The sequence below is a fragment of the Penicillium riverlandense genome (assembly GCF_028828495.1).
Source record: "Penicillium riverlandense strain IBT 135883 chromosome Unknown utg000003l_segment0_segment0, whole genome shotgun sequence".
Classification (NCBI taxonomy): domain Eukaryota; kingdom Fungi; phylum Ascomycota; class Eurotiomycetes; order Eurotiales; family Aspergillaceae; genus Penicillium; species Penicillium riverlandense.
Genome location: NW_026643196.1, coordinates 4992307 through 5017518, shown reverse-complemented (window position 1 = coordinate 5017518; position 25212 = coordinate 4992307). Strand labels below are relative to the sequence as shown.

The window sequence follows — 25212 nt, the reverse complement described above, 5'->3', positions numbered from 1 at the left end:
GGGATGGGATGGGATGGGCCTATCTCTCCCTCGATCTCTCACCCTGTATTTAGAGCATAGCATATTTAGGATCGTTAAGAGAAGCATGAAATAAAACACATTCGATTCATCATTATGGACACGCAGATGTTGGGGAAATATACTGATCATGGCGTGCGATCTATCTACAGAAACCAAGGAAATTCATAGCCCGACAACCATCGCCGTCGGGGCGTTCGTTGAAGCCGATAACACTCAGTGGTGATGATCAGTGAAGACACCCTCTTGAGCAATCGACCTGCGACACTCCTCCAAAATGCGAACCTGCTTCGCCACATCAGCCAGCCGTCCAATAACCTCTTTATTCCCGTCATAGAACGTGAAAGTGGCATACGGAATGCCAGTTTCGCGACAGAACTCGAGAATATACTTCTGCGCCTGGCGCAAGTTATGGCGAGGCATGCGCGGGTAGAGATGGTGGATCGCCTGGAACTGGAGACCGCCGTGGATGAAGTCCAGCCAGGCGGGACAGTCGACGTCCGACGTTGTGCGCAGCATTTTCTGCGGGAAGGACTCGTGCACGCCCAGGTCGGCGGTGGACATGGAGAAGTGCGAGAGGGTGAGCTGGACGTGGAGCGGGCCGGTGACCATGTGCGAGACGAGGAGGAAGGTGAGCCGGCTGCTCCAATCTGGAATGGATCGGTAGATCACGCCGTAGCCGAACCAGGTCCAGAAGACGAACTGGCCCGCTACCTCGAGCCAGATGTGCCACCAGGCAGGGCCTCGTTTGGGGGCTTGCCGTTTGAGGAGGAACTCCCAGCTCAGAACATAGAGGTTGAATCGCGCGAAGAGCATGATCGGATAGTAGGACCAGTTCTGGATTCGCAGGAGGATTTTGGTCGCGGCGTCGTGGGGCATGATGCGGTCGTAGTAGGAGCTGCGCAGGCTGGTGAGGAAGCGGTGGGAGACAGCAAAGAAGGGGATGTGCTGAATGTCCGGGTCATGTTCGGGCTCGTTGGTCACGATGTGGTGGACGTTGTGGTTGCGTTTCCACCAGCCTAGACTTAGGCCGCCGATAAAGTCGGCGATGAGGATGCCAATCACCGTGTCGACGTGGAAGTTGTGCGTGATGCCCATGTGGCCGGCATCATGAGCTGTGAAGACGAGCTGGTGCCAGAGACAGCCTAGGAAGAATGCGGACGTTGCCCACCATCCCATGCGCAGGAAGATGTAGAACAGGGCGGCGAAGGTCGTGTAGCGGCAGCACTCGATGAAGTAGGAGAAGTAGTTGCACTGGTAGAGCCCGGCTTCCTGCATGCGGATGTTGAGCTCGCGGTATTTCTGTTTAATGTTCTCCTGGCTGGCGGTATCCAGAGAGGGATATTTGGCGGTGTCGAAAACAATTTCGTCCTTGGTTCGAGCGTCCAAGAAGAACGGCTTGGGTTGGGAGGGTTCATTGGGAGGTGTCGAGCTCGAACTCGAGGGGTCCGACATAGGCTGTCTCCGCCGGGCAGTGGATTTTGAATCGACTGGATCAAAGATGGGCGAGGGAGGCAGGGATCCATCCTCGCTGGAGCCCTCCGGGCTGGTCAAGTCCTCCTCGCTTGAGCATGTTTCCTCGGAGTATGGGCGGAACTTGCCGCCTTGAATGGGCGGTACGAAGTTGATCCATGTCCCCTCGAACCAACCGATCTGGTATGAAGGCATCCGCTGGCGAGCTTCTGTTGAGTGCAACCTAGTTTGGAGAGTCGGGTCAGTGTTTGTTTATTCCAGCCGAGGTACGCCCACAACCACATACGCATTGATCTCGTCCGTCGCATCCCTGCCCACCATGTGCCTGATCGAGACGTCTCCTCCGGGATGGAAGGGCAGCCAGGCATCTACCTTGAGGACGCGGCTTTCGTAGATGAGAACATGCTTGCCCTCCGCAATCAGGCCCTCGATCTGCCGGCGAGTGAAGACGGTGTCCTTCTTGGACGGTCGGGAAGCAGCAGTGGCTTTCTGCATGGCGTGTAGGAGGGTTGAAAGAGTGAAGTCAACACCTAGGAGGGTGGAAAGGGTGGTGTTGGAGGAAGAACCCACCGTCCCAAGGCTGAAACGAAAGGAAGGAAGGAGGGTGGATCAACACGGGTGGAGGGGCCATGATCGACACTTCGTCACTTGTACACATTCTGGACGGCCATAGTGAATTCAACAACCACATATGTAATAATGGAGGATTCCCTCTCATCCTTGGTCCAGACATGGCTTGACTGGGACCAGGTCAGTCGGGTTATACCTCGGAAGCACACTTCACACTGACTCCACCAGGATCCCACCACTCGCGTGGAGATAGAAACCCTCCGGGCTTCCGACGATACCGACGAGCTGGAGAAGCGCCTGCGCCATCGTAGGTGTCTGTCTGTTGTTATCTGGTCCAATCTAATCGAGGAGTAGGCATCGACTTCGGTACCGCCGGTCTGCGTGGCCGCATGGCCGCCGGCTTCTCGTGTATGAACTGCCTGACCGTCATCCAGGCGTCACAGGGGCTAGCCAAGTACATTCGAACCAAACATCCAGAGATCGCTGCTGCCGGGGTCGTCATTGGCCACGATGCTCGCCATAACTCGGCCAAGTTCGCCTCGCTTGCCGCAAATGCGTTCCTCAATGAACGCATTCCCGTGTGGTACTTTCAGGAAGCGTCGCCGACTCCCATGGTTCCCTTTGGAATCGGCCATTTCAAAGCTGCTGCGGGGATCATGGTCACGGCGAGTCATGTAGGTCGCTCCCAATTACTTGTTAGTACGTGGCTGACGGACAAATGTGTAGAACCCAGCTGAAGATAATGGTATTTGCATCCCGATAATAAGAATTTGGCATATTTACTGACAATTTTCTAGGATACAAAGTGTTGGGCTCCCCAAGTTTTGTTATCCTTTCCGCGCTAACTTGATCTACACCACAGCTACTTCAACAAAGGCGCCCAGATCAATACTCCCATGGATATGGAAATCGCACAATCGATTCGGGAAAATCTGAAACCACAGGAAACTGCTTGGGTCATCAATAGCATTGTTCCAACTGGTCTATACCAGAAAGTCTTGTCGGATTATACCAGCCAAGTCAGCAAATATGCGGTTCGTCATCATACATGCTCTAAAGGAGAGGACTGACGCCGCTTAACAGAAATCGACCGTGTCAGACTGGAAACCTCCCAGGCCATTCGTGTACACCCCTTTGCATGGTGTGGGAAGCTCGGTCTTCCAAGAAACTTGCCACTTAGTTGGGATCACTGATTATGTGACTGTTGCTTCTCAGGAGAAACCAGATCCTGATTTTCCCACGGTGAAATTCCCAAATCCTGAAGAGGCCGGTGCTCTGGATCTTGCTATGCAAACAGCCGATCAAGGGGAGATGACTTTGATCATCGCGAATGATCCTGATGCGGATCGGTTTGCGGTAGCGGAGAAAGTCGAGTGAGTTCTTATGTCCTATTTTGAATAGCTTGCAACTCATGACCACCACAGCGGAAAGTGGTTCACACTCACTGGAAACCACGTTGGGGTTCTCCTTGCCTCGCACATTTTCGATTCAATTGAAGCCACTCAAGGCCCCTCTCGTACAGCAGTCCTAACGACAGCCGTGTCGAGCGGCATGATCCAGAAAATGGCGGCGGCCAAAGGAGTTCACTTTGTCGAGACCTTGACCGGCTTCAAGTGGATGGGAAATGTTGCCCGAAAACTCGAAGACGATGGATACACCGTTCCATTCGCATACGAGGAGGCACTTGGTTACATGTTTCCATCGGTTTGCTATGACAAGGACGGAATCACGGCTGCAATGGTATTCCTAGCGGCGGAGGCAAAATGGAGGGCACAGGGCTTGACTGCACATGCCAAACTCCAACAGCTCTTCTCCGCGTTTGGTCACCATGAGACATTGAACAACTACTTCCGCTCCCCGAATTCAGAGCTCACCATGCAGCTGTTCCGAGGGATCAGGGGTGGCCGGCATCTTGCAGAACGCAAGTTCGGCTCGTTCCAGATTCTTCGGTGGAGGGATTTGACGGAGGGTTATGACTCTGAAACACCAGATAACAAACCGGATTTACCAGTGGATCCGAGCAGTCAGATGCTCACATTGTGGTTGAATGGGGGAGTGCGCTTCACTATTCGTGGTTCGGGGACTGAGCCGAAAGTCAAAGGTAGGCATTGTGATATGGTTACCTATTTGGCGAGGCTGACTCCGAGTGTTTAGTGTACATTGAGAGCTGCGGCTCCTCGCGTGAAGAAGCCGTCAAAGCCGTCTGTGACACCTGGCTGACCGTGATGACCGAGTGGATCCAGCCATTTACGCCGTCGATGACATGCAGCAAAGAACTTCCAACGTCGTCAGGCCATATCCTCAACATCAGCTAGATGCAGGTCAAGGATCTGGTAACCTAAATAGGACTGTGCTGGAATTCTGAAACTGCTTCGAGAAGCAAACATGCATGCATCTCTCAGGCACCGACGCCCGACGCATCAGGCAAACTGCAGCCCTAGTGTGACTTGCAGCTGCACGCCCGGACCGAGAACAAAGAAAAGTATGCATCATCTTCGAATCGTAATAGTTATCTTGAAAGTCATGAGATTTGGTCACACCAACCCCTGTACCAGAAAATATCCGCGAGCTGCGTATAAGACGGCCGGCTCTCCTCTTATCGTAGAATGCCCGACGGTTCAAAACAAACACCACACGCTCGAGATATTTCAGACCCTTGAGATGCATTCCGACAGACCATTTCACTGCCGCCACCGCACCGCCTCTGACTGCGACTGCTGTCCTCCGCCATACCCTCAGGTGGTAATGCCCCCACACAGCGTCCACAGTCACAGCCACAGCCACAGCCATCACCGGTGCAGTAGACACTGCACCGATGTATCCACCTCCGACGAGAGTGATTCCGCCTCTAATAACCGGCACCGAGGCCACCGCGGCATTAGAATTACACCAAAAGAGTCCAGCTGCCATTCACATTCACACTCTTGCTACTGCGCTTACAGCTACGACCATTCACCTCATGCGAAGCATACATATTGTCGCCAGATATGCGCCAATAATGGCGGCAGTGTGTATTCAAAGTGTCTGCGGTCTTCATCATCCGTGAATTTGCACCGCCATGCGCATCATCGGACGAAGGCCGAACATCAACATTGCATGTCCGGACATGGACATGGACATGTAGTAAATTATCCATATGAGTGTAGTCTCTGCGGCCATGCCAGCGAAGAGAGTGTGTCGGATTGTCCAAAGGAGCACCATTGCCCTGGGAGTCATCATTGTCATCGCCAACGCCAACGCCACAACGACAACCACAGCCACAATACCCGACCTGCGCAACGACATCCCTCTTTCCGGGTGTGGGGGCCGCCTTTACCCGCCGCTATGATGGATTGTGGGCACCGAGGATGCGCATGTAGGTGATAAGTCCATATGCATGATGGAAAACGGAGTTCAAGAGTCATTATTTGATCACAATTCGAATCGCAAAGATGATCACCAATGCCTCGCCGGTTACCTGGAGAGGGGCCAACAACGGGGTCCATGGGAGCCGAGCAGTTTCAATTTATTGAGGAACACTATCAAATAAGTTATTTTGATATATATTTGCAAATAACATACCGGTTTGTAGGAGTCCAGCGAATAGGTTATGGCGACATTCGAGATGGTCTCTACGGCTGGCTCTATAGTTAGAATATGATTATAATTAACTCCAAACCTGATACATACGACCACAGGGTGTGGAGAACAGGGCTTCCCGTCCGCTCAGCCGTACTTAAGCCACCTACTGTGCAAGGCCAATCTCGACGTGCCCTTGACACCCTTGTCATTTTAAAAGGGCGATAAGAAAGTGCCCTGGAGTGAGTGTGGGTGATATGGGTGAGAAATTTGGAGACTAGGGTGATAGAGGTGAGAACGGGGTGAGAATTATCACCCCGATGGGTGAGAAGGGCTGACCTCTCCCCCGGGCCATCGTGAAAAAGATAAATTCAGGACCTAGGGCCATTTATCCTCTTTAGCATTGCTCTACTAACCCCGCAAGCACGATGTCTACCGAATTGAAAATCTAAAAAGCTCTTAAAGAGCGCATTGCACGTGCCGCGTCGCGTGGATTCATGCGAGAGTACTGGGATTAGCGGGAATAAGAAGATAATACTATCTGCCATAAGGAACTCGTACCCGCGACGCTTGAAAGATATGACTAGGTAGCTTTGAACTAGGCTCTATAAGTTTTTAGTCTATAGCGGCCAAACGGATTCTAACATTTAGTTGTTAGGGATCAGACCAAATTGTGTCAATTAATGGCATGTCCTATGCACAAGAAGGATTCATTAAAGAAGGAAAGAAAGAAAAGGGGAACACATGATGTGCAGATAAACATAGCAGAACGAAAAGGCGGTCAGCAGTCACGAAGCTTCAGCTGAGTACTGTGGTATAACAATATCAGGACTTCGTACGAAGGTCGTATAACATTGGGCTAATCGAGGGCGAATCAGACTATCTTCCAATTTTAGAGCCCCTAACTCCCCTACCAAGGCCTAAACGGAAGCGGGTTCAAGATCAAGGAGGCGAAGGAGCGCCTAGTCAGAAGCGGAAGAAGGCAGCGCCAAAGTGCTCTACATGTGGTGAAGTAGGGCATACACGAAGATCATGTAAATAATAGAGAGTATGAAATTCAGATACAATCATCACATGACTTATTCTATTACCTAATCCCATGGATTACATAATAAGGAGTGTCCCTAGGGGAATTGCTAGGGACACCCCCGTTTTCACTACGGGCACCCCTAATTATGTAATTACCCTTATTACATAAGTAGAATAATCATGTGATCTGTATCTGAATTACCACAGCAACATCATTCTATAGTCTGTTCTACTATAAATCCTACCTTCCCCCCCCCCCCCCCCCCCCATTTCGAAGCTCTGTAGTTATCTACATCAAAATGGAGCCCCCTACAGAGCAGATCTTTGATTCTAAAGAGCTATTAATAGACTCTGTGCGTCAGCATGCTCTCTCCCAAGGCTACGCTATCACTACTATACGATCAAATGCGAATAAAAATGTCTTTCTTGGCTGCGATCGCAGTGGTATTTATCATGATCGAATCAATGCGCCAGAAGGGTCAAAACGACGACTAACAACTACACGACGGATTGGTTGTCCATTTAAGCTATATGGGAAGAAGATTCCTAATAGTGAGAAGTGGGAATTAAAGGTACGAAACCCAAGTCATAATCATGAAGCTAATAATAGTATGATAGGTCATCCTTCTGCTCGCAAATTTACAGATGAGCAGCTACAGATCATTCTTTATATGTCTGAGATTGGTTCAAGACCCCGTGATATCCTTGCTCTAATCAAACGAGAGGATCCGAATGCTCTTATTACGTCTAAGGATATTTATAATGCACGAGATGCTTTACGAAGACAGAAGCTTGGTAATAGTACCCCCCTTGAATTTTTACTAAAAGCTTTACAAGAAAATACTTGGAAATATGCTTTAAAGCAAGATATAGAAGGACGTATCCTCTTTTTTATGTTTGCACACCCTGAATCAATTAAATACGCTAATAAATATAATAGGGTTTTTGTACTAGATTGTACTTATAAAACGAATCGATATCAAATGCCTCTATTACATATTATTGGCATATCACCTTCAAATTCAACATTTAGTATCGCATTCTGCTTTATGCGAAATGAAGAAGAAGAGAGCTATATTTGGGCTTTAAAGGCCTTTTTCTCTTTTCTAAACCCCTTACCCTTTGAACCAGTTCTTTGTACTGATCGAGATCTCGCTTTATTAGGTGCAATTAAGGCTATCTACCCTACATACCCACATTTACTTTGTATATGGCATATTAATAAAAATGTGACCCAAAAAACAAAGCAGCACTTTTCTACAAATGACGGACATCAAAAATTTCTACAATCGTGGAATCAGCTTATCTATTCGACTACAGAGAGTGACTATAATTCTAGGCTTCTAGATTTTAAGAAGCAATTTCCCTTCCCTCCTATTCGCTATATAGAGGAAACTTGGCTAATCCATAAAGAGAAATTTATAGTTGCGTGGACACAGCAATACCTACACCTAGGTAATTCAGCGACCTCCCGAGTTGAAGGCTCACATGCCTTCTTAAAAAAGCATATAGGAGCTTCAACAGGGGACATGTTACTTGTATTTGAAAGGATTTCACAAGCTTTACAAGCCCAACATGCTACACTCGAATATGATTTTGCAAGAGATCAAATTGAAAGGGTAGTAGTACCATCACAAAAGCTTTTCACTAATATTTTGACTAGGACCTCTCGATATTCGATTCGACGAATTAGTGAGCAAGTTTCAAAAGCTAAAAGAGCTACAGATCTAGCTCCTTTGCCTCCCTGTACAAATACGTTCACAAGAACTATGGGTCTACCTTGCGCACATCGGGTTTCTAGCTTATTGAAGAGCAATCAAGCTATTCCATTAACAGATATCCACCAATTCTGGCGAATAGGCCTAGACGACGGTGAATCAGAATATCTTCCACTATTAGAGCCACTGATTCCTTTGCCAAAGCCTAGGAAACGGAAGCGGGACGAGGTAGAGCAAAATGTTGATAGAGAGCCTATACAGAAGCGGAAGAAGGCAGCGCCAAAGTGTAGTATATGTGGGGAAGTTGGACATACACGAAGATCATGTAAATAATAGAGAATGAAATTCAGATACAGATCACATGATTATTCTACTTATGTAATAAGGGTAATTACATAATTAGGGGTGCCCGTAGTGAAAACAGGGGTGTCCCTAGCAATTCCCTGTCCCTAGCAATTCCTGCTCGTGGATCACGTTAACGGTAAAAAATTAGATGAATCAGCAAATTATACAGCCGAAAAAGGAAAATCTTAGCAAATTTATGCAATTGCGGTCCCGTGGTCCGGTCCTTGGTCACCAACTATAGGACCGGGACCGCACCATTTAGAGGCCTAATCAAACTTGCGTTTGCTCTTTTCTCCCGACAGGTCATGGGTTTTCACCTTGACTAATCCTTGACTATCTCGTGACAGGTCCCTCGCAATATTTTCTTGTACTAATGCACTACTACTGGACGCCACGATTGCCAGAGTCACAGAAAAATGTGGCATCTCATAGTTCAGTATGTGTAGTAAATTCTGAACTGGCCCTCAAGTCTTGCCTCCAGACGCCTTTTAGGGGGAGGGGGCAGATGGCCGTTAGAACCCTAGATCCGACAGATCAGGCATCTGGCCAGATTTCTCAAAATTGTTCCAGTCCATAATTTCCACATTGCCAAAATTGACGTCGTCCCTATTTGTAGAGCACCAAACCTTCAAATCCAAATGGCCTCCCTTGCCATTCAATTGCGCCTCAGGAAGGCAGAGCTGGACGGCTCCAGTATCTCCAGAATATTCAGAGACCATCAGTGTTCTTCGCGCGTCCCAGTCCAAACCCAGACTCATAAAATATCCGTCAATCAGCTGGACTTTCTCGCTATAATCTTGCAAATTCTGCCACAAATATATGGTTCCATCTCCCAGATCGCCTTCACAACCGCCCGTGTTATAGTCCATTGGGATCCACGCTTTATGGATTTTTGCAAAGTTGGACTTGAGCGCCGCGATCACGCAGTACCTTGAAAGGAGCTGAATCAGTTTCGGGATCCTCGACAATTCATTTAGGGCAACGAACTCTCTTTGCGGCTCTCTCATTTCGTCCGGGTCCGCGTACATATATATACCTTCACCAAGCTGATTTCCGCCATGTGATGCCGTAGGGTCATAGGTAACTGTCCCTTTTTCTCTATATTCCTTCGCTTGGAGCTATTCAATGCCAAATTAGCTCATATTAACCTCTTTAGTGAATGGAAGATAAGGGTATGTGTTTACCGAAGAAACTTCTCTGTATCCAATCACTTCATAGCCAGTCGGTAGGTTAAAATTGGCCGAAATAACACAAGATACCCAGAATGATAGGGCGAAAAGCAGAGAAATTTGGTAAAAAGCCATCATGACGGCAATTTGGTGAGTGTCGAAATAGAAATGGCAAGCAGAGGAAGAACACGGGGCAGACAATTAAATATGACTTGGAAAAGAATTGACCGATATTTTTGAGGGCCAAACTCACCATCGTCTAACTTCCTGGTTCCACAACTGGGGCACTTTGCTAGCAAGATTTCTCCCAGGATTCTTCCATTTAGAGGGTCCGGCCCCCTAAGACCAGCGATTTTTGCTGGCCTCTAGCAATTGTATTCTATTGATAGCTTCCTCTGACTTTTCCCAACCCGGCTGTACGAAAAATACAGTATAACGTCCACCAGGTTGTATTTTTTTGGGGGGTAAATATCGGGCTCGTCTAACGAGTCTGGTCTACCTAGGTACCCACATGGATTCTCAACCTGATACTCGCCCCAAGTCGTTGTTGTGGGTCCGACTTTGGGGCGAGTACCTGAAAACGGGAGGATCTGAAGGGAGAAAACCGAACGCCCTGGTGGGAGCACTGAAAATAGGTACACATTTTGTATGGCTGCTAAGTTTCTATATGCTCGCGTAGAAGGTCGACCACATTGCGATGGTTTTGCGATAAAGCAGCCTGGAGTGCATTACTAAATCTTCCACCTTCGGCATTGACATCGGCCCCCTGGTCAAGTAGCATCCGAACTATCTCCTCACGACCGCGGAACGATGCGGCTTGGAGTGCGTTGCCATAGTCTCCGCCCTTCGCATTTACATCTGCGCCTCGAGCGAGGAGCATCTTCACCACTTTCTCATGGCCGTTGTAAGATGCCGTGTAAAGTGCAGCGCTGTAACTTTTGCCTGGCTCCGTGACACTGGCGCCGTGTTCCAGTAGCATGTTTACCACATTAGTCCGGTTTTCCAACGATGCAATATAAAGTGCGCTTCCATGTCTTCCGGTGGCATTGACATTAGCACCCATCTCTAATAACAACTGTACAACCGGCTCACGGCCAAGGAAGGAGGCTGCCCACAGAGCAGTCTGATAACAACCCCCCTCTATATTCACATCTGCACCATACTCCAGGAGAAGCCGGACTATCTTTGAATGACCTCTGTGCGCTGCAGCCTGGAGTGCGTTGCCGCATTTTCCGCCTTTGGTATCAGGATCAACGCCCTTGGTTAGCAGAGTTTGTGCGACTGTCTCATTTTCAAAGTGGGCTTGGGAAGCCGCGAGGAGTGCCATGCCCCCTTCGGTTTGGATATCAGCTCCTTTGTTTAACAGGAGCCGAACAATACTTGCATGACCCTTCGATGATGCAATTTGAAGTGCGCGTCCGTATTTGCCACTTTTCGAGTCGGTGTAATTCCCCTGCTCAAGCAACGTGCACACCAGATCCTCACGACCTTCTTGTGCCGCGTTTTCGAGTGCGGCTAAATCTGCTGGCTCTTCGGGGTAAGTCAGTGTATGTCGTTTTCATGTATTGTGAAATCGTTCAGATCAGGTTAGCCTCGAGGGTGGGCATCATACTAGAAGATGGCACCGCCATTGGATAGGAGTAGATGTCATATATTAGAAGTAGTGTCCTCGGGCGAGAAAACCTGGGATATTTGAGATGTGAAGCCGAGGAAGTATTGGCTCGGTGATTTGAGACGTAGTCTGCACGTCGGCCCCCGTTGAAGGGAAAAAAAAAAAAAAACCACGCGTTCAATTCCAAACTTATTCCTGGGACAGGGGTAGTTATACAGTGGGACAGCAAAAGTTTCCGACCACCTCCACACCGCCCTTTCGACGCCGTTATGTTGCGACTGTATGCCTGATCCTTAAGGTTACTGCTACCTCACAACTGCGCATTGATCGCATGGGACACGTAGTTGAGCGTACCCAGGAATTCGCTGAGCGTACCCTGCTTGCTAAGTCCGATGTCTCTATCCCACCCTATTTTTTCCAAAACAAAAGCCTAAAACCTCCCTAACACCTCCCTAAGCCCTAAGATCCTAAATCACCAACCCTCCCTAAGCTAAAGACCCTAAATTTGTAGAGGAAAGTCGGCAAAAAGAATATAGAAATTAATAAGCAGGGTACGCTCAGCGAATTCCTGGGTACTCTCAGCTGGGCCCTCGATCGCATGCATGATGTCGTGGAGGAGCGGGGTAAATGCCTGTATATAAAAGCCTTGCTGGCACCTGAGTTTCAGGGGCCAGCGATTAGTCTTGGAATTATACTGTGTCGCACCCAAGTCATACAGCGAGCCTCTATTGCCCGAATCCGTAAAACCTCCCTATCAGGTGTATCGTGAGACTACCCCGACACCGTGGGTGACCACCAGCGAATCCTGACTGTTGCATGTATTCTTTTATTTTTATTTTTATTTTTATTTTATTTCCACTGCTATAATGAGCGTGTTACTTTCTTTCCTATATAGATAAACTAGAAGAATCTTCATTACTCTCTGTCACCTAAAGCAATGGCATAAGGCGGGTGGATGGTGGAAAGGGACTGTGCATGGCGTTTAGCTATCCAAAAACTCTATTTTTCTCGTTTATGCATCACTGTCTTCAACTGGAGTTACCAGTACAAATAATTTTGAAAGATCCGTGTCTTTGTGGTGTTTTCGACACACTCTTCCTCCTTTACGTAGGGTTATTGCGGCTATAGATCTTGATGACATGATCAAACGTTGTCGGAACAATTTAGATCCGCCGTCCAAAAAAAAAGTTGTGGAGCCTTTGATCCGCTCACTTCTACGCCCTCACCTCACCTTCCCTCTGATCTTAGGGGACAACCCACAATGACAACACGTACACATGATGACTTCCTAGGCATTGACGATGACGAGGCCATCGACCGTGGCTACGACTCCGAGGAGAAGGTGGCGGAGAGCAAGGGTCGTGCCGTAAAACGGCGGCGGACGGCAGATCGAGACTTTTTCGGTCTAGAGTCGGACCACGAGGAGTCCGATAGCGAAGACGAGGAGCAGCGGTCTCGGCCAGATATCAAAGGCAAGGGCCGCAAGTCTAGGCAGACGGAGTCCGAGGCGGAAGAGGAGGAGGAAGCGAATGACGACAAAGAAACAACGACCGCCGTCGTCGACAAGAAGACCAAGCCTACGAAACCTCTCTCAACCAAACCACCCAAAGCCTCTGCGAAGAAGAAAAAGCCAGGCATTATCTATTTTGCCTCACTTCCGCCCTACCTCAAACCCGGCGCTCTCAAAGCCATGCTGGAAGCCAGAGGCTTCGAACCTATCACCAAAACCTTCCTCTCCCCGCTCGTCTTGAGCGACTCGCGCAAACGGGGCAACAAGCGCAAGATGTTTACGGATGGGTGGGTCGAGTTTGCCTCGAAACGGACTGCTAAGATCTGCGCGGAGACGCTCAACGCGACTATCGTTGGCGGCCGGAAGGGCGGCTGGTACCATGACGATATATGGAACATGAAGTACTTGTCGGGGTTTAAATGGGATGATCTGATGGAACAACAAAGAAGGGAGAGGGCAGAGCGTGAGGCCCGGACTCGAATGCAGGATATACGCGCCCAGAAAGAGGAGAAAATGTTTCTGGCCGGCGTCGAGGCCGGGCGAGTTGCCGATGGCATGGCCAGGAAGAGGGAGGAGAAGAGGAAGCGGTTGGATACGGGCAAGGAGGAAGCTGTGCTGGCGAAGGCACCGCAGGCTTTGCGGAGGAGGTTTGTACAGAATGATGTTGTAAAGGCGAAGGAGGATCAGCAGGCTATTAGGGAAGATGCGAAGAGGGTCTTGGGCAAGATTTTCTAGGCACTTTTGCCCATGGATCAAATTCGAATCGTCTAGTCAAAGGTCGAGCCGCATCTGTATAGTTTCCCATAACGGGGCGGTCCCAGAGAAAACCTTAATCAACATTAATTTTTTTGTTTTTGCATTGCATAAGGATTTTATGGATGGCAGCGTTGGTAGATGGAGAATCATTTTATTCAGACAAAGGAAATGAATCACAGGAAATGCTACATGTAGTTTTCTAGCGGGGCTAGTAGACTAAACCAAAAAAAAGTAGTACATGGTGTTTGTTGGTTGGGGCAGGAGGATATCAGGTTTCTAGAAGTGGATAGGCTTGGAGTAGGTGGCCATGGCAGCCTCCTTGAAGGCCTCCGAAAGGGTCGGGTGAGCGTGGCAGGTCCGGGCGACGTCCTCGCTGGACGCACCGTACTCGACGGCGAGGGTGGCTTCGGCGATCATCTCGCCGGCGCCGGGGCCGATGATGTGCACGCCGAGGATGCGGTCGGTCTCTGCGTCAGCGATGAACTTGACCACACCCTCGGTATCGAGGTTGGTCTTGGCGCGCGAGTTGGCGCTGAAGGGGAACGAGCCGACGTTGTACTTGACGCCTGAGGCCTTGACATCGGCCTCGGTCTGGCCAACCCACGCGACCTCCGGGTGCGTGTACATGACACTGGGGATGGCGCCGTAGTTGACGTGGCCATAGCCCTTCTTGATGTACTCGATCGCCGCAACGGCCTCCTCCTCCGCCTTGTGCGCCAGCATCGGTCCGAAGGTGACATCGCCCACCACGCGGATGTGAGGCAGCTTGGTGCGGTACTCCTGGTCGATCACCAAGCGGCCCCGCTCGTCCTTCTCAACGCCGGCGTTCTCCAGGCCCAGACCCTCGGTGTAAGGACGGCGGCCGATGGCAACCAGGACGACGTCCGCGTCCAGGGTCTCCTCCTTGCCACCCTTGGCGGACTCCAGGCTCAGAGAGATCGTCGCACCGCTATCGTCGCCCTTGGTGACCTTGGTGCCGGTCTTGAACTTGATGCCCTGCTTGCCCAGGATCTTCTGCGACTGCTTGGCGATCTCAGCGTCCATGCCGGGGCCACCAATCTGGTTCAGGAACTCAACAACGGTGACCTCAGAACCGAGACGAGACCAGACGGAAGCCTACGATTTTTGTTAGCCAGACCCTTGGGAATGAGGACAAAAAAACTATACCATCTCCAGACCAATGATACCGCCACCGATGACGACCATCTTCTTGGGGACCTCTGTCAGCTCCAGAGCACCAGTGCTGGTGATGATGCGCTTCTCATCGATGTTCAGTCCGGGGAAGGGAGTCGACTCGGAGCCGGTGGCAATGATGATGTTTTTGCCACGCAGTGTCTGCTCACCACCGTCGTTCAGGTCGACCTTGACGGTGTTGGCATCGACGAAGGAACCAGTGCCCTTGACATAGTCGACACCGTTCTTCTTCAGCAGGAACTCAACACCCTTGGTCAGCCCATCGACGGACTGGTCCTTGGCCTTCATCATCTGCGTCAGGTTGAGCTTGACATCCCCAACCTCGATACCGCGCTTCTTTGAGTCGTGGAGAATCTGGTGGTAAAGATGCGAGTTGTTGAGCAGGGACTTCGAAGGAATGCAGCCGACGTTCAAGCAGGTGCCACCGAGTCTCCCGCGCTTCTCGATACATGCGGTCTAGTCGAGTTAACAAATTAGCCCTCGAAAATAAAAAATGAAGCTGAGAGGTTAGAACCGCACCTTTAGACCCTCCTGGCCGGCCTTGATAGCCGCGACGTAACCAGCAACACCACCGCCGATGATGACGAGGTCGTGTTCCCCTGTTGCCCGATGGGCCGGAATCAGCAATCACTCCCGGGAAGCACAGGGTAAGCCTCCGATAGCGTCGGAAGGGCAGTATGACCAAGGACTCACCTGCATCGGAAGCGTAACCACGTTTTGAGCGGCCAATGAAGAGCGTTGGGGTAGCGATGAAGGTTGAAGGGACAGCCTTGGGGCCGCAGCGGATGGCAGTGCGCGGCGTAGCCCGCGGCAGGACGGAGCGAAACATGGCGGACGCGAAGGAAAGGACTCAAGAACAATAGATAGGTAAATCCCCCAAGGAAGTCGGAGAAGGGATGGAGAGTGCGCAATGGGGGCAAAGGTGGTTGTGAACGGGAAAGAAACGAGCTTTTGCGGTATTTTGAGACAGGCTTAGCTAAGCAGCCGGGTTGACTCGGTTGGGCCGACTTTGCCGGGAGCGATGCCGATAGAGAATATTGAGGACAGGCCGTAGTAGGTGGATGGATGTATTTGTTGGAAATATTTGAAAATCAAGCAATAAACGGTGTTGAATAAGACGTACCCTATGGCATTATTTATGTAGAATAGCACTTGGTGGCTCTCCGGGTAGCAGAATCCTTTTCCGCCCTCCACCCGCCCGGCCAGATCAACTCTAGCCTTTCCCCAGACCCAATGAACGCCATGCCCGCGGAGTTCATGGAACAGCAGCCGGAGGAGCCCGCTTAGACCATTATGACGGTTATTTGCGGATGGGTTGGCCTCGGGCCTGACGAAAAGGCGGGATCGGAGGGATTCGAGCCAATTCTATCGGCGGTGCCTAGATGATAGCTAGGACGCTGCACATTTTAAGTGCATATTCAGACGAGCCACTTGGAATGAACATCCCACGGGTTATATATGGAATAGATTTGCACAATATGCTCGAGAGATATGGAAAATCGGTTGCTTCAAAAGCAGTCTGCCACCCAGTCTCCGTCTTGGCGATAGTCTGGGGCCGTGACGATTCTGCCAGTTGAGAATCCTCATGCTGGACTCAGTAACATACTTTGTAATTACAGCATGTTTGTTTTCTCGGGCGCAAGTTTCTCATTTCTGATGTGCAGGGTGAATCTGCTATAGGGCTCAATAGAGAAGCTGTGACTCGGATTATAGTCACACATTGCTCAGGACCTTCGATCATTATTTATGGAGATGATTGTCAAATATTAGGATGCAAAGCTGCGCTGAGAAAATGTCTCGGTTGAGACAGATGGCACCTCCAAGCACAAACACCCTAAAGATAACTGCTTAGTAACTCAAGCTCACTTTGGATTGAGAATATATTTTCATTTACAGACGCTTGTGCTGGCAGAATCAACAAGTAGCTGGATTTCAGTGGAGTAGCTCGTCGGTTAGTCAAGTTCTAGGCCACTTTCACTGCTGTCAGAGGACCGTTCATAGGTGTCCATAGAATGACGTATTCCCGCAAAAGAAAACCGGCTGAATCTTCTCTGGGGTGTGGGGAGCGAAGTGTGGAGAGACGCGGGTTCTTCTGCTCTTTTCTTTTGCCGGCACGACCATCGGTCGATCTCCGACGTGCCTGATTCAAGTCGCCACCGGGACATGAAAGACGGTTGAAGAAGGAGACGAGGAATACGATTGTGATTGGTTAACAGCATGCTCTGCCTAACTAAAAGCAGCCAGCCGTACGCACTTGCTCCGATTTTGCTGAACCCCCGGCTTGCCGACTCGGAATGAGCGTGACTCCTTGTTTTTCCAGGCCGGTGGAGCCAAATTTAGGGTTTCATTGGGCGACTTTTTCCCGGCCCTGCGAATACATACTAGATCCGGAGTAGTCGCCTTTCCATCAGCATCGGCAGCCCCTGTTCAGGCTGGTCTAGTCCTGAGGATGCGAAAAAGTGAGGCAGTTGGCTTGATGTTCTGCCACCCGAGGCAACGAAGACTCGGACGCTAATGCTGTCAATTTGGAACGACTCGGATTGCCGGTTGCATTCCCCTCGGGGGCTAGCAGAACCAAAGTCTGCAGTAGTGGGGAAGCCCGTTGATTGAATAACCCCCGCCGGGATGTAGCCATATTGGAGTGCCGGCCTCTGCTGAGCCTGGGACGCCGCCGATCCTCGTGGAGACCTTTCCCCTGGGACCGAAGTCTAACTCTCGGACTCGCGCCGTGAAGGACCTATTGAGACTTAAAAGCAAGCGGATCGCCGGGTCGGTCGACTTTGTTCTCTGCCGGATTCAGTCTACCCACCCCCCGGACCCAGGTCTCCTTGCTCCCTCCTTTCCTTGTTCTTTTCTTAGACCGAGTGGTTCTTTCTCGATTGCATTCAAAATGAGTGATCTCATCCCCAAATGGAACATCGTCCATAAGCTGGAGAAGCGCCAGCTTCTCATCGGAATCAATTGCGTTGCGGCTCTGTCTATTCTATTCTTCGGATATGACCAGGGTATGATGTCCGGCGTGAACAACGCCAAAGACTACATTGATCTCATGGGCCTTGGCTATACCAAGGTGGAGGACGGCCAATTGACACCCGTGATCACCAATTCTCTGCTGCAGGGCGGCATTGTCTCGGTCTACTACCTGGGCACGCTCTGCGGCGGCCTGTTCGGTGGCTGGCTGGGTGATCGTATGGGCAGAATCAAGAGTATCGCAGGGGGCGCCGTTTGGGCGATTTTGGGTGCGAGTCTGCAGTGCTCCGCTCAGAATCACAATTGGATGATTTGCGGTAGGCGAATACGTGACAAGAAACAAGAATTAAGCTGACAGCTGCAGCACGTTTCATCAACGGCATCGGTACTGGTATTCTGAACGCTATTGTCCCCGTTTGGGCCACCGAGACCGCCGAACACACCTCGCGTGGGCAGTTCATTGCCATTGAGTTTACTTTGAATATTTTCGGCGTTGTTCTGGCATATTGGTTGGAGTTGTACGTTCTCATTCCTTTTTTCCTCTGGTCAAAAAGCCCTATAACTAATCTTGACTAGCGGCCTGTCCTTCATCGACGACGGCAAGTCAGCCTTCCGCTGGCGTTTCCCCATCGCATTCCAAATCATTATGCTTCTAGTCCTGTTCTTTGCCGTCTGGTTCTTCCCCGAGTCGCCTCGCTGGCTAGTCAAAGTTGGCCGCGAGAAAGAGGCCAAATACATCCTGCAGCGTCTGCGTGGGGACAGCCCTGAGGAGAGGGTGCGCGCCGAGGCTGAGTTCCAGGATATCCAGAACATCGCCGAGATGGAGAAGACCGTGGTGCACAGCAACAACTACCTGTCCATGCTGTTTGGGTACAAGTCCGGGGATTTGCATATCGGTCGTCGCGTGCAGCTCGTGGTCTGGTTGCAAATCATGCAGGAATGGGTTGGCATCGCTGGTGTCACGGTATACGCACCTACGATCTTTAGTATTGCTGGCTTCGGCTCGGAGAAGAGTCAGTGGATTAGCGGGCTGAATAATGTCTTTTACATGGTATGCTTCACCTTTATTCGGAAGAGAAGAAGTGCTAATTTTTCCGGTTGTAGTTCGCAACTCTTGTCTGCGTCTTCACTTTGGACCGCATCGGCCGTCGATGGACTCTCTATTGGGGCTCCGTCGTCCAGGGCATTGCCATGTTTTTGGCTGGCGGCTTTTCCCGGTTGGCTATTAATGCGAAAGCGGCTGGCGACATGGGCAAAGCATCCTCATTCGGTGCTGCGGCTGCTTCGATGATCTTCATCTTCACCTCCACCTTCGGAGCCACTTGGCTGACCGTGCCGTGGCTGTATCCCGCCGAGATCTTCCCCCTGGCGGTGCGTGCTAAAGGCAATGCCTGGGGTGTGGTTGGATGGAGTATCGGTAATGGGTGGCTGGTGAGTATCCTTGCTTGATACGATGTGACTTTCGGTGCTAACTTTTGAATATCAGACCCTCCTGTGCCCGGTCATGTTCAGTGCCATCGGCGAGAAGACCCTTTACATCTTCGCTGCCAGCAATGTGATCACCATCCCCATGGTATGGGCGCTGTATCCGGAGAGCAACCAGCGCACGCTGGAGGATATGGACTTGCTGTTTGCCGCGAAGACCCCGTGGGCTTGGGACGCTGAGAAGAATTTCGCTCGGCTCAAGGCTGAGAACCCGAACATGATCCAGACTACCAGCCGCAAGAACAGCATAGTGGATCCCGAGACTGGCAAGGAGGTGTCTGTGAAAGACATTATCTCCAAGACGGAGGGCAATGCTGTGGCGGCGGAACATGTGGATCGGACTTGATGATGGCTTGGGAATGAGTCATGAAGATTACGAGAATGGATTGATGTTAGAGGCTATATTACATGATACATAGAGAACTAGAGGTCTATATCGCATTCCACACTCATACACAGTCTATACAATAAACCTGGTATTCTTAACCAAGTTAGGCCGAACGTCTGTCCTAGCGAACTGGTATACTATTGCGTACTCTGGAAACAGTGTGACAGAAATTGGCGAGCGCCAGCAGCTCTCTAGCAATAATCTTTCGTTTTTGGGAACTTACGGCATCTCGCGAATACTACTATGTAGGAAGGCCTCGAAGGGAGAGCAGATCTGCCCAGTAAGTTATGGCTCTGGAATAATATTTATCGAGTGGTTCCTTGGATCTTTTTTTTTTAATATCGGTCTTGTATAGACCAGTCCAGATTTGTCCCTTGCTCCTAGAGGTAAATATTTCAAAGAGCTCTGATTGGTCACTTTGAGGACAAGACGCAGAGTATAACCATCACCTTCACCACCCCATCCCGTTTTCCCCTCCCTCCTCCTTCATCGCTTCTCCTAATCACGAGAAACCTTCCATCTACCCAGCCAGACCTGTTCTGCACGCGATCGACGCGTCCGTATAGTACATCTACGCGCCCATCCCCGTCTTGGCACGCGCCGAGCCCCTCGCAACATGACAACCATAGCAATGCCCACTACGCCGGACCCCACCACCATCACCACCGTCACCACCACTCAGAATCTATCTCCAACGACGCAAAAGTTCCTTCGCCGCATCTCCCTCCACCCAACTCTCACCCCCTTCCGCCGACGCGTCTACCGCACTCTCCTCTCCGTCCCCGCAGGGCGCTGGACGACCTACGCCGCGATGGCAGCATATCTCAAATCCAGCGCGCGCGCCGTCGGCAACGCTATGCGTACTAACCCCTTTGCGCCCGAGGTGCCCTGTCACCGCGTTCTGGCGGCGGATCGCACCCTGGGTGGGTACAAAGGGGAGTGGCGGGTGAGCAAGCACAAGGGGGGTGGATCTTTTCGGGAGGAGAAGAGGATTCGGCTCGCGGAGGAGGGTGTGGAGTTTGATGAGATGGGGAAGGTAGGGGGGCAGTGTTTTACGGATTTTGTGGAGTTGTCCTTGACAAAATAATGGCAGTGTAAGGAGGGTTGGCGCAATACTTGGGGTGGCGTTACGATGTGTATTTATGTACTTCTTAGGGTTAAAATTGCATTCTGACTATGGACAAACGTATCAGGCTAGCTTCATCCTACCTATTGACAGCCAGCTCATCCATGAACTGCTACTACAGAGTCGCGTTCGCTGTTTCCAACTCGACTGCTACCCATCGCGAAACAAACACAAGCAGAATGTCCGATTTCAAATTGGCGGCTATTCCACGGCGGAAACATCCGTATTTTGCACCAGACTCGAGGGTACCAGCTGCAGTGTCAGCAGAATACCTGCAGCTGTTCGGAGATGAATGGTCAATCCTATAAAGACTCTGCTGTTGAACTTGCGTGTCTACGCTGGTTACATTCATCTCTGTTGCTATCATGAAAGTGTCATTATTGACTCTATTGAGCTGCTTCGCTGGAGCAGCTGCAAACACAGCTGGTGCATCAGCTAAGAGATCCCCCAGTCCCTGCCAGGGCAATAGCCCTACAGCCCGTCAGCAATGGTGCGACTACGACATCCGCACAGACTACACGGCTATAGCTCTCGACACAGGCGTAACGCGTGAGTTCTGGTTTGACGTAGATCAGCTCCTCGTCGCGCCAGATGGGCGCCCACGCTGGGGAATAGCCATCAACGGCTCGATCCCGGGCCCGACCATTGAAGCCGACTGGGGCGACACGGTGGTCGTCCACCTGCGCAATCTGCTTCCGGATTCCGTGGAGAATGGGACTAGCATGCACTTTCATGGATTGCGGCAGTATCGCACAAACCCCATGGACGGGGTGGTTTCTGTCACGCAATGCCCTATTCCCTCCGGGAGTAGCATGACGTACCCATGGAGGGCGATGCAGTATGGAACTACGTGGTATCATTCTCTTATTGGGCTGCAAACGTGGGAAGGGGTCTTTGGTGGGATTATCATCCACGGACCCGCCAGTGCCAACTACGATGAGGACAAGGGGGTTATTCTGTTTAGTGACTGGGACATCAACACCGTTGACGAGTTATGGGATTCGGCCCAACTGAGCGGATCACTGACCGTTGACAACGCCCTGATTAATGGCATGAACGTCTTCGGCGCAGACAACAGGCCAGATCAGACCGGCCATCGATTCAACACCACCTTCACAACGGGTAAATCATACCGACTGCGCCTGGGCAACGCAGCATGCGACACGCACTTCAAGTTCAGCATCGACCACCACACAATGACCGTGATAGCCGCAGACCTCGTCCCCATCAAGCCATACAGGACCACGGTGCTAAACATCGCAATCGGTAGGCCACCATCCACGAGACCAAAAATACCCAGTCACACCGTCCTGACCGAAGCCGGCCTCGAGCAATATAAACAGGACAGCGCTACGATGTCATCGTGCAAGCCGACCAAGCCGTCGTCGCCGACAGGTTCTGGCTGCGTGCTGTGCCGCAAAGTGCCTGTTCCATGAATCTCAATGCAGACAATATCCGGGGCATTATCTACTACGATGACGGTGCGTCTGACAATAGTCTTCCGAAGACGACTGCCCACGCATTCGAGGATAGCGGCCAAGACGAGGATGCGTCGCTGCTTGCCCCCATCGTCTCCAAGGACCTAGATATCTCCGCCGCAGAGTTCTTCTACAACGAATCCCTGGTCGTCACAGCCGCTAAAACCGCGAACGCCTTCTATCGCTGGTACATTAACGGGACATCCATGCACCTGAACTGGTCTTACCCAACCCTCCGTCAGATTCAAACCACATCACAGGTTCTCGCCAACACCTCGACTGTGATATCTCTCCCTAACCCAGAAACATGGGTCGTTGTAGCCATCGAAACTAACCTGGACGTGCCACACCCAATCCGTCTCCATGCCCATGACTTTCTCATTATCGCACAAGGAAGTGGGACTTATCAACCACCAGAATATCATGGCCTGGCCAGGCCGGCAGGATCACTCCCTAAGCGCGATACAGCTCTCCTGCCGGAGTCGGGATATCTGGTTCTAGCCTACCGGACGGATAACCCGGGTGCATGGCTGATGCACTGTCATATCGGCTGGCACCTAGAGCAGGGTTTTGCGCTACAGTTTGTGGAGCAGGAGGCCGCTATTCTGGAGATGTTGATCGATGATGATGGTGTGAAACAAGTGATCGAAGAGAATTGTGCAAAGTCGGACCAGTACTGGAAGGGGCGGGTGGCTCTGGAGGATGGGTCGGGAGTGTAGGTACAGGACATAGTGTGTCTAGGATACTGTTTATACTCAACTCGGTATAGAAGAGGGACCCGCTCCTTGGGATCGGACAAAGAATGTTGTTTGCACTGGTGGATCCTGTGGACCGGTGATGCTATCAGAAAGTGTACTATACTTATTTACATCTCGAAATAGTTAGTTAGTCCCTTACAAGAAACCCGTGCCAAGCCTTGCTAACTCGCTCGGCAACGAGCCTGCATCCTTGGCCTTGTACGCAGGGCTTGGGATCGGCGGTCATCTGAAGGATCGTGTTGGTTGTCCGTGCGCGCGTGAGTGGAGGATCGTCGCGGTGAACTGACAAGGTAATGCCGCCTGTCAGTAGTTAGTCTGACTACCGTGTGCACGTTTTTGTTGGTGGCTTTTGTTCTAGAACCCAGCCCGTGAAGAGTAAGACGAAATTAAGAAAAGAGGGGGAATAGCAGCGGAGAAAAAGACAATTCTTTTGTATGTACTCTCCGAAGAAAGCAAGTAAATCCCGACACCCCAGTTATATACATCGTAGTAATCGTCCCTCTCGTCCCATCCCAGCCAGTAAGCAGTAGTAGTCTATAGAAACCCCCAAAATTCCCCCAAGTCTATGTCTATAAGCGTCAAACGTAAAAGCATCCGAGAAAAGAAAACAGGCCCGCGTCGTCTTTCTTCTATACAGGATTCCCGGAAAACAAAAATAGGACTGCGATCTATAATAAAAATGAACACACAACCAAAGGGGTATGCCTGCCGTAGCAGCCGCGAGATAGAAGATTAAAGTGGTCGTAATATCGTAAGAAGAGAGAGATGGCAAACCATCCCTAGGTCCGGTCAAGGAACGGGTCCATTAAGGAACAAGTTTGAAGATTGAGGAGCGCGAAGCAATTATGCCATCTCCTTGGCGGAGCGCTTGAAGGCACGGCGCTTCGGCACGTCCATGTGGTGATAGGAGCGCAGGTGCTCGACGAGATGGTCCTGGCGGGGGAAGCCATTGCTGCCCTTGCGTGAGCAGTGCTCGACAGGGCAGTTGCGGAAGACGGGGTAGTGAACCGAGGACTGGTGGCGCTTCAGGTCCGCGAAGCGGGTGAAGGTCTTGCCGCAGTTATCGCAAGAGAAGGGCTTAGCGGGCCTGAATGGGAACAATATCAGTATATTGCTTCATATGCGATAGCTGAACGAGAAACTCACTTGGAAGCAGGCGGCGGCGAGTCCGGGCACGAGTCGTAGCCTGTGCTGCTCGCCGACGATATGGGGTAGGAAGGCATAATGAGCTCCGGGGTCCAGCTTCCCGAGCTGCTGCCGCAGTGGCTGCCGCCGCAGCTGGTCGGGGCGCTTGTGGGCATCCTGGGCGCGTCGTACATGGGCACATCCATCATGGCGGGGTAGGAGTAGGGCGAGCTGGTGAAGGAGAAGACCTCGACTTCGGGCACGCCAAAGGGGGAGGATGGCTCCAGGTCGTACAGCGGCGAGTCATAGATGGGGGCTTGTGATTGTGGGTGGTAGAAGTAGAAGTCCACTTCGCCAGGCGAAGAGTAGCAAGAATAGGGAGACTGCATTGTGTATGTGTAGAGCAGAGTAGAGTAGAGTAGAGTAGAGTAGAGTAGAGTAGAGTAGAGACGGTATGAAGATGGAGAATAATGCCGGGCAAGAAGAGTGGACAAGGGGTGTAAATAAAGGATTCTGGCCGGATTCTAGAAGAATGAGAGAACTCCTCAATCCCGGCCGGCCCTTGCCATCTGAGACGCCGGTACGAATCCTTCTGAAGCTGATTTTCCTGGAGGGACACGGTTAGATGCAGACGAATGGGGGCCACGAGCAGCCACCAGATAGGATTGTTTTGTTGTTGGATTGAGGGCATCACCATCCATTTGGCTGTTGGTTGGAATTTGGATTGAGCACTGTCTATCTTCTCACATCCTCCATCGCTTTTGAAGCATCTGCTACATCCATCCCATCCTACACTGTATACAAAGACCCTCGTACTGCGCGAATTTCTGCAGCCCCCATTATGACGTTCAGAACCTTCTACGAGCCTTCTAGCGCCATTCCTCCAACTTGGCCCCAGTTGAATACGGCGGTCAGACCTATGGTGGCCTT

General features: G+C 51.0%; 9 protein-coding genes across 9 annotated transcripts; 4 read left to right on the top strand and 5 right to left on the bottom strand.

Annotated features, from left to right (window-relative positions):
- Positions 1 to 234: 234 nt before the first annotated feature.
- N7474_005664 (fatty acid desaturase) lies at positions 235 to 1986 on the bottom strand (the record flags this gene model as incomplete). Its single annotated transcript, XM_057197079.1, has 2 exons — positions 235 to 1714; positions 1778 to 1986. The coding sequence occupies 2 exons, from the start codon at positions 1984 to 1986 to the stop codon at positions 235 to 237; spliced, it is 1689 nt and encodes a 562-aa protein (XP_057054475.1).
- A 204-nt stretch (positions 1987 to 2190) lies between these two features.
- Positions 2191 to 4376, top strand: N7474_005663 (phosphoribomutase PRM15; the record flags this gene model as incomplete). The annotated part of the gene is made up of 9 exons (XM_057197078.1): positions 2191 to 2241; positions 2290 to 2368; positions 2416 to 2735; positions 2788 to 2806; positions 2859 to 2868; positions 2924 to 3095; positions 3145 to 3434; positions 3486 to 4162; positions 4216 to 4376. The coding sequence occupies 9 exons, from the start codon at positions 2191 to 2193 to the stop codon at positions 4374 to 4376; spliced, it is 1779 nt and encodes a 592-aa protein (XP_057054474.1).
- Positions 4377 to 9223: 4847 nt separating this feature from the next.
- N7474_005662 (uncharacterized protein) lies at positions 9224 to 9739 on the bottom strand (the record flags this gene model as incomplete). The annotated part of the gene is made up of 1 exon (XM_057197077.1): positions 9224 to 9739. The coding sequence occupies one exon, from the start codon at positions 9737 to 9739 to the stop codon at positions 9224 to 9226; it is 516 nt and encodes a 171-aa protein (XP_057054473.1).
- Positions 9740 to 10535: 796 nt separating this feature from the next.
- N7474_005661 (ankyrin repeat domain-containing protein) lies at positions 10536 to 11207 on the bottom strand (the record flags this gene model as incomplete). Its single annotated transcript, XM_057197076.1, has 1 exon — positions 10536 to 11207. The coding sequence occupies one exon, from the start codon at positions 11205 to 11207 to the stop codon at positions 10536 to 10538; it is 672 nt and encodes a 223-aa protein (XP_057054472.1).
- A 1546-nt stretch (positions 11208 to 12753) lies between these two features.
- On the top strand, positions 12754 to 13737 carry N7474_005660 (RNA-binding ATPase activator ESF2; the record flags this gene model as incomplete). The annotated part of the gene is made up of 1 exon (XM_057197075.1): positions 12754 to 13737. The coding sequence occupies one exon, from the start codon at positions 12754 to 12756 to the stop codon at positions 13735 to 13737; it is 984 nt and encodes a 327-aa protein (XP_057054471.1).
- Positions 13738 to 14034: 297 nt separating this feature from the next.
- On the bottom strand, positions 14035 to 15781 carry N7474_005659 (dihydrolipoyl dehydrogenase; the record flags this gene model as incomplete). Its single annotated transcript, XM_057197074.1, has 4 exons — positions 14035 to 14874; positions 14926 to 15408; positions 15472 to 15551; positions 15646 to 15781. 4 exons carry the CDS (start codon positions 15779 to 15781, stop codon positions 14035 to 14037), a joined length of 1539 nt encoding a protein of 512 aa, XP_057054470.1.
- Positions 15782 to 17842: 2061 nt separating this feature from the next.
- Positions 17843 to 20882, top strand: N7474_005658 (uncharacterized protein; the record flags this gene model as incomplete). Its single annotated transcript, XM_057197073.1, has 6 exons — positions 17843 to 18239; positions 18287 to 18440; positions 18499 to 18973; positions 19027 to 19353; positions 19409 to 19738; positions 20478 to 20882. 6 exons carry the CDS (start codon positions 17843 to 17845, stop codon positions 20880 to 20882), a joined length of 2088 nt encoding a protein of 695 aa, XP_057054469.1.
- A 404-nt stretch (positions 20883 to 21286) lies between these two features.
- Positions 21287 to 23118, top strand: N7474_005657 (multicopper oxidase; the record flags this gene model as incomplete). The annotated part of the gene is made up of 2 exons (XM_057197072.1): positions 21287 to 22187; positions 22265 to 23118. The coding sequence occupies 2 exons, from the start codon at positions 21287 to 21289 to the stop codon at positions 23116 to 23118; spliced, it is 1755 nt and encodes a 584-aa protein (XP_057054468.1).
- Positions 23119 to 24000: 882 nt separating this feature from the next.
- N7474_005656 (C2H2-type zinc finger protein) lies at positions 24001 to 24671 on the bottom strand (the record flags this gene model as incomplete). Its single annotated transcript, XM_057197071.1, has 2 exons — positions 24001 to 24244; positions 24304 to 24671. 2 exons carry the CDS (start codon positions 24669 to 24671, stop codon positions 24001 to 24003), a joined length of 612 nt encoding a protein of 203 aa, XP_057054467.1.
- Positions 24672 to 25212: the final 541 nt, after the last annotated feature.